The sequence below is a fragment of the Chenopodium album genome, chromosome 7 (genome assembly GCF_948465745.1).
Source record: "Chenopodium album chromosome 7, dcCheAlbu1.1, whole genome shotgun sequence".
NCBI classification, from domain to species: domain Eukaryota; kingdom Viridiplantae; phylum Streptophyta; class Magnoliopsida; order Caryophyllales; family Amaranthaceae; genus Chenopodium; species Chenopodium album.
In genome coordinates, this window is record NC_137840.1 from 24866236 (window position 1) to 24874351 (window position 8116).

An 8116-nucleotide genomic window follows, 5' to 3' on the forward strand; every position below is an offset into this window, starting at 1 on the left:
AATTATGAAAAGAATCGGCTGGGCAGGGGGCTATTTATGCACGAAATCGAAGCAGTTTTAATCTAGGAAGGATACGGAGTCAGCGCTATTTGGCGCCAGACGCTGCTATTGGCGCCTGACGCCAAACGCTAAGTGTAGCGCCTGGCGCTACACCAAAACGCGTGGTGCCAGCTGGCGCCAATTTGCCTCGTCGTACGCGCTTTCTAAAACCGTGTTTTTACCTTAATTCGAGTCTGTTAATGACTTTACGGCTTCCTTATCTTTTTCTAACCATCTTTTATTCCTTTTTTTTTTTTTTTAATTAATATAGCTGTTATATTAATTATATTATTTTTTTGGGATTTTATTTAGATTAATTTCCAGGTTTTTATAAACCCAATATTTTATTTGACTTTTCCTTTTTTCATTTTTTCTTTTTGGGGGAGAAAGTCGGATACCCTCCATCAGTCATAAAAATGGCGGAATTTTTGCGCAAAATTATTTGTCACACTTTCTTGCACACACAAACATGTACATAATAATAATAATAAAAAATGAAAAAAAACATGATAAATAAAATAAACTCATAATAGTATGTATATACAAAATATGTCTAAAAATGATAAGTATAACTAAAAGGCAAAGTTCTATACAAAGTCAAATAAATAAGTAAAAAGCACAGGTGCAAACTACGGTGCTGGGGGAGGTAAACCCATCATCGCATAATACTCTGTCGTACGAGGAGTAACTTCTCCACCAGCTCCAGCTCCAGCTCCAGTATCAGCTCCAGTCTCCGCAGGAGAAGGAAAACTCAACGTGGGACCAGTCCACCCGAGATCAACCTGAGGCTGAGGCTGTGGAGGCTGCTGCGATGACGAGCCATCCTCGTACATCCCACCACCTCTAAGAGCTGAGGTAGACTCTCCCTGGCCTACCAGTGCAACATGAGCACCCTCAGAGGAAGAACCTGAGCCCTCTGCCACATCAGTACGGGCAGCCTCAGAGCGACCGCCTCTACCTCCTGAAGTAGTGCGGCGACGTCTCGAGCTAGAGCTCGCCGGATCCCTCCGCACCTCAGGTCTCGTGCGGGTACGAGAAGGAATGGGCTGACCCTGCAAAAGGAATTAAAATCAGAAACAAGGCAAAATCGAAGAGGTAGTACAAAAACATATGAAAGAAATACTACCTCCAGAACGGCGCCGTCCCGACGGCAAGTAACCACGTTCCTCATCCGGACAAGCTGGCTCCGGAAGGCATCTATACATCATGCCATCGCCGAAACCACCTCGCGCGAGAACTGTCAAAGAAATAAGTCAGTAAACATGCATAATATATATGGACAAAAGTTGCAAATAAATAAGCTTACTCGAGTCTGGTGGCGAGGAATCGACCGCTCTACGAAGCGCTCGTCCTCGGGAGCTAGAGGAATCATTTCCTCAATCGGCTCATATGTCCCCTGGTAATGGATAGACATACGGGGTGGCACGAACTCAACAACATCGTCCTAATAAAGCAAAACAAAGTCAGTGAAGCATTACTTGGGGGCTACTTAACGAAAGATAAAAGCTGAAAAATCGTACCGCCACATCCTCAGCCGGTACAGGAATTGGAGCTAACAACGGCAGTAGCTCCTCCGCATAGCATCCCCTAGGGATCGTGTAAGATCGCCAAGGGGTACCAGCTCCCTCTGACATGCTCAACAACCTCGCGGCGTTAAACATGTGACGTGGTGGAAGAGCAGGAACGACGAAAATATCTAAAAATGCTGTCTAGTAACCCTCTCTCCAAGGTATGCAATCGCTCCATAGGTCCCGAAGAAATAGTGACGCTCAGCGGAATATTGCGCGACTAACCTAGGGACTTCCAGGCCGACCCACGGCCGGTACAACACCTTAGGCTCCTGCAAAGAGCGTCAATCAGGCGAGAATCTATCTAAAGCATCACAAAATGGCAAATAAGAAAGAATCATACCGCGATAATCCACACACGGCGGCTGCCCCAAGAAGCACTAACTGGAAACCTGCGCGGCGACGGTCTCGCCGGTGCAGCAGAAGGGAAGTACTCGTAGAACTAGATCTACAAGGAGTTAAAAGCTGGATAGAGCAACATTTGTCCCAAAGGATCGGTGTCGACACGAGTCCTTCAGCGCTCGAATGAAGTAAGCATATGCCAAGCTGGCCCAGTCATAAGTCCCGATCCGATGAAGATCGCGGGTGGCAGGAAGGTAGTAAATGTTAGTTGAGACGATTAATATAAGAGGGGGGGGGGTGAATTGTATAGAGTTCCTAATGACTACTTTTTGCGGATAAATAAACAATGCGTATAGGAACTTAAGCAAACACACAGATTTTACGAGGAAACCTTCCAGGGCCCAACTTGAAGTAAAACCTCGACCCTACCTTAGGGATTTCAATCACAAAACACTTCACTATAATAGGGAAAACACCAAGTTACAACCTATTAGACACAGACCTTTATTTCACAAGTTCCTCACTGGACTTGTTACTTGATAGGACCCTATCCTACCCAATCTAAGTACCACACTTAGATTCACTCGTACCACCAAAGTACTACTCGTACTACCAAAGTACAAGACACTCGTACCACCCCAGTACAAAACTCACAGCCTCACCAAGAAGCTCACAAAAATTGTATGTAACACTAACTATAAAATCACCCAAATAACCCAACCAATACAAATATAAGACGCCTATTATGATAGGTAAGCAATGCACGAAATCCGAAACTAATATAATAAGTTAAAAGTTTGGTAAACTTACTCGGTTAAAGCACTGTGATTTCTCCACGCATAAACTCACAAAAACCCAAATCATTTTTCTCTATACTATTTATACAAGTAACACTTGTATAGAAGGTAGGTTTTCAAAAAGATAAATATGTTAACTTGACTTATCTTTTTAAACACGGTTTTAGTAAATCAAGTGGAATAAAATCTTTTCCGAAAATAAGTATAAAAGGTATTTATAAAGAAAACTTATCTTTCTTAATAAACTAACTTTAGAGAGAAAATAATCTTTTTAGAAAATCTTTTCCCATAATCTGTCTTTTATTATTTTCATATTTATTTTATTTACCAAGAAAACTTATCACGTTTCTAATAAACTTCATGCACTAACCTACTTACCATATTAACAATAATTTCTAAGAATAAAACCTTAACTATTATTGCTGCGCCGTATTCTGATAAGATGAATTACTTAGGCTCCAAGCATATCAAGTTCTACCAAAGAACTTAACTGCTAGTCTTCAAGTTCCTGTTAGGGAACGTTCCTGTTAGGGAACTTAGTTCTTGTTAGAGAACTCTTCCTCTGATTTGTTTAACTTCTTCAATAAAGATCTTCTTCATGTCTTCTTAGATTCAGATGGTTCTTCAATCACCAAGATTATTGTGCACCTTGACTAATCACACACTAGAGAATCTTTATTAGATGAGTTTGCTTTTAGTTTAAGTTCGTCATCATCAAAACCTTTATATTTCAACAATTTCCCCCTTTACTAATCACACACTAGAGAATCTTTATTAGATGAGTTTGCTTTTAGTTTAAGTTCGTCATCATCAAAACCTTTATATTTCAACAATTTCCCCCTTTTTGATGATGACAAACTTAAGCAAACCCTAGAATAAGTTAAACAAAATAGAAGGTCATATTTTTGATTTTTTAATTTATTGACAAAAAGTAAACACACATAGAACAAAAATTAAACAAAAAACAATAAAATAAAAATAAGCAAAAACAGAAATAAACTAAAAAAAAACTAACTAAACTACTCAAGCATCATATCAGAGAGAGTTCTGATACTTTATCAACTAAAACCCAGAACAATTATAGCTTCCAAGTTTGCTTCATCTTTCCCCCTTTTGGCATTATCAAAAAGTCTTGTTTTTCAAGTTATTAAACATCTAGCCACAGGCCCACAAGCAATTCATCGAGTGTGGGAAACTGAAGGCAGCCCTGCGAAGCTACCTCAAGTAAATTCTACCTTGCTGCATAAGTGTTCAATTCATACATAAACACACAAGAATAAGCAAAGTTCCAACTATTCATTAAAAACCAAAAGATTTATCATCCAGTTGAACAATTTAGAAAATTTACAATCAAAATTAATTGTTCAAATACTAAAAATAGAAATTAAAGTTGTTCATGACTGAAACAGAGAAAATAGGCTAGGCTAAATATAGATTAAAAAGGAATAGGGTAGGCTAGGTTTCAAGGAACTCCAAAATTTTCTTGTAGTCCTCCTTTTTCTGTTGTGCAGAGGCCTCCAAATTTTCTTGAAGACCCTTGAGTTTCACCAGAAACTCCTCCTTCTGTTCCTGTAGAGCCTTGTTCAGTTCTTGCTCTTGAAGTTCCTTGTTCTGTTTTAGCACCAGCTTCTTGAGTTCCTTTAACTCCTTCCCCTGCTCCTGCACCATCTTTTCCAGGGTCAGCATCTAAAGCTTTCCAGCAGAATCCTTAATTTGATTCTCAACCCTTTCCATTCTATCCACCAATTCAGCAATTTCCCCATTGAGGATATTTTCCTCAACATCCAACTCCAGTGGTTGTTCCATATTGGTTTGAGGAACAGCACTGGCAGAAATCCTCCTGCTCTTTCTCACAGGCTGCTCAAACACAGCCTTTTCCTTCCTCTTCCCTGTCACTTTCTCTTTCTTTTTCTCCCCCTTCTCTATTTTTTGGATTTTCCCTTGCACAACCTCCAGACTTAACCCAGCTAGAGTTTCCTCATTGATCTTATTTTCTGGCTTTTCATCCAAAGCCCCATATTTACCCTTCAGAACTACTCCAACATTCTCAAATACAGTGGACAAAATGGCTCCATAACCCACTTTTGTCCTACTAGAAACATAGTGTGCTAAATGCTGGTACATTAAAGAGGGAAAATTAACCTTAATCTTCTTTGAAATGTAGACTCAAATACAGTGGACAAAATGGCTCCATAACCCACTTTTGTCCTACTAGAAACATAGTGTGCTAAATGCTGGTACATTAAAGAGGGAAAATTAACCTTAATCTTCTTTGAAATGTAGAAATTACTGCCATATCCATCAAGCATGCTTCCCCCTTTTTAGAAGTTCTAGGCAAAATAGTCTTCTTCACAAGATTAAACAACAATTTGTTTAAGGGACTTAGATCATTGTGACTCATGACCTTCTTCCCCCTTTGACCACCTAAGGCCTCAACAATATCACCAGTCAAATAGTTACCTACACTGACACTTCCCTTTCCTTTAATATAAGAATCATACCCCTCAATAGGCGTTTTCAGAATTTTATCTAGGGTTTCAATGTTCAATTTAATTTTTACCCCATTAACAACACTTGAAATTACCCCTAATTTTGCTTGAAAATGTTGACAAAATTCAGTCATAGCAACAGGGTACAGATAGTTTGCTGAAACTCTCGACAACATAAATTCCCAACCTTGAAACTTAATTAAATCAAGAAATTCTAAAAATCTTGCTTTCCTACACCAAACTACATCAATGCGATGTCCTACTACATACCTTCCTACATGTGACTCAAGTTCCGCTTGATCAGTTACCTCCTCTTCTTCATCTTCTTTTTCAGATTCTTCTTTCTATGAATTGTTCTCCTCTTCTTTATCTTCTTCTTCTCCCTCATTCATCTCTTCTTCCTCTTCGTTCTCCTCTTTTGTCTCTTCTGAATTCACTACTACAAAAAATGGTTTAGAGAATGGGTAAAATAGGCTTTATATAACGCCTCATGACCGTTCTTCTCCTAAGCGATGTATAAAGTATATAGAACGGTTCCATCAGGCATTTTATATACTCAACTATAGAGAACGGTTGTGTCTGGTTGTCACCGCTCTCTATTCACCACCTAAAATTAGAAAATAATGAAGGAAAAGAGAACGGTCCTCATACATAACCGTTTTGTTTTCCTTTATTAAAGAGAACGGTTAGGTATGCCAACCGTTCTCTATTCCTCCTTTTTTTTAAAAAAAAAAATGAAATTATTTGCGAGATTTTAGGTAGCTAATTTGCAAATTTAAAAACTTACTCGTAATAAATACATAGTAAAAGCCAAATTAATATACCAACTACCAAATTATCAAGTACTGAAAAGTTATCAAAACTTATAATTAAATTGATAAAATTTTCATACAACTTCGCAAATGAAAAACGAATAACAAGTTTCAAATAAAAAATAAAAATAAAAAATCTACAAGGATCTCTTTTCTTTCATTGATGTTGACCCGTAACAAACCATATATGCAGTACTTGATCTTCTTGTTTATGATCAATTAATGTGCATCAACATGAAAAGAAACATATGATTATTGAATCTACAAGACATGTCCAACAATTATGACAAATATTCTAGATTGTTAAAAAAATCTTCCAAATTGAACATCTGACAATGATAAAAAATCAAAGCAAAATCTAAATTTTGGAGTTTGTGAGAAATATATTTTCAAAACATCAAAATTAAGACCTGATTAAGAATAAAAAAAAAAAAATCCAATAGTTAAATTTAAATCATAAGTATTTGATTATGTCAGTATTACATAGTACAAAATTTTCAATCATATACCAAACATTGTTGGGTTTTTGCAGAAGTGTTCAACAAAATTAAAAAGAATTAATTAATTTGGATTAATTTTGGCACATGTTAAAATAAAAAACTAAAACCTTAATCATATTAAATCTGAAAAAAATTTAAGTTAAAAAAATGATAAAATGAAACTGGATCAATATAAACCATAACAAGATCTGAAAAAACTAAATTGAAATGAAATTTAATGAAATAAAAAAGGAATGATTTACCTTGAAATCGGATCTCATTGACTTCGATCTGTTGATATTGCTTTGGAAATTGCAGGAATAATATTATCATCCTTGTTGCTCGCCATTGTCAAGCATCTTTAAGGTCAAAGCTTCTTTTTCCTTATTAATGAACCAATTAGTTATAATGGAGGTAGGAACTCTAATTGGGTCTGAGGAGAAGAGAAAGAGGAAATTTGTGAGATGGGATGAGATTGAAGGAACTGAGCGGCGGTTGAAATGTTAGAGCCAAAAAAAGAAAGAGGATGGGAAGTCGTACTAGGGTTATGTTATCTAGGTTTTTTTTTTTTTTTTTAAATCTTAAAATCAAATAGAACGGTTATCCATGAAAGGTGTTCTTTCAGTAAAATCATATTTTTTTTTTAAAAAAAATAATAATAATAAATCAAATAGAACAGTTTACCAAGGAGGCGTTTTATAAGATTCAACATACAAAACGCTCATCCAACAAAGGCGTTTTATAAAACCCTGTAGATCGCATATCATACTTAACCGTTGTGTACTATGCGTTCCTTTTTCAACTTTTTGTAGTAGTGATTTTTCCCTTGAGCAAAATCGTCAACTTCCTCGATTTGCTCTTCAAGAGGCTTTTCACTTTGTTTCTTCTCTTTCCACTCTTTTAGTCGTTGAAGAATGCTTGAGACAGAGGATTCCCCTTGATTACTCTTACTTTCGACTTCTTTTGGTTTCCGAGGAGATTCTCTAGGGTTTTCAGGAGTTTTGTTTGAAGTAGAGGATGATTTGTAGTTTACCATGGCTAAGGGAGATGTTTCTTCTTGAATTGTATTTTCGGAGTATTGAGAGTTTTCTGAGGAGACGATTTTAGCAATGATCACCATTGATGTTTTAGGAAAGATTTTTAAAGGTTGAAAGAGTTTTTTTACTGAGAAGGGTTTAATTGATTTGACAGTGAGGTGAAAGAAGTGGGTGAAATCAGCTTTTATAATTAATGAAGCGGTGTGAAGGAATTTAGGAAGTTTCACTGTTCAGTCATTAATTGAACAAATTCAATTAATTTTTCAAATTTTAAATTACTAGATGAATCTTTCAAAAACTTTTCTTTTCAAATTCAATTAACTTAAAAGAAGTTTCTATAAAAACACAATTGGAACACGCTTTTTACATATGTGCAATTTACATATTTAATAACTTATACAGTTAAGCAATTTAATGAACTTACCTTTGGTAGTTAACAACGGCGACACTTCAGCTATGCTTATCACACCAAAATTGTGGTAGATGCTCTTTTCGCTCTATTTCCATTATTTTTGACTTTGCCATATCTAGGAACTTCAGAAGCAATCAATTC

General features: G+C 36.5%; 1 protein-coding gene across 3 annotated transcripts; it reads right to left on the minus strand.

Annotated features, from left to right (window-relative positions):
* Positions 1 to 432: 432 nt before the first annotated feature.
* LOC145638964 (uncharacterized) lies at positions 433 to 7053 on the minus strand. Of its 3 annotated transcripts, none has more exons than XM_081690046.1 (7): positions 6790 to 7053; positions 5506 to 5671; positions 1951 to 2153; positions 1560 to 1879; positions 1346 to 1483; positions 1166 to 1276; positions 433 to 1091 (listed from the first exon to the last, which is right to left on the minus strand). In XM_081690046.1, exons 6-7 carry the CDS (start codon positions 1208 to 1210, stop codon positions 669 to 671), a joined length of 468 nt encoding a protein of 155 aa, XP_081546172.1. In that variant the 5' UTR covers positions 1211 to 1276; positions 1346 to 1483; positions 1560 to 1879; positions 1951 to 2153; positions 5506 to 5671; positions 6790 to 7053; the 3' UTR covers positions 433 to 668. The 3 variants fall into 3 exon arrangements, with proteins under 3 accessions (XP_081546172.1, XP_081546173.1, XP_081546171.1); XM_081690047.1 differs by having other exon boundaries at positions 5506 to 5674; XM_081690045.1 differs by lacking the exon at positions 6790 to 7053 and having other exon boundaries at positions 1560 to 2153; positions 5506 to 5919.
* Between the last annotated feature and the right edge of the window lie 1063 nt (positions 7054 to 8116).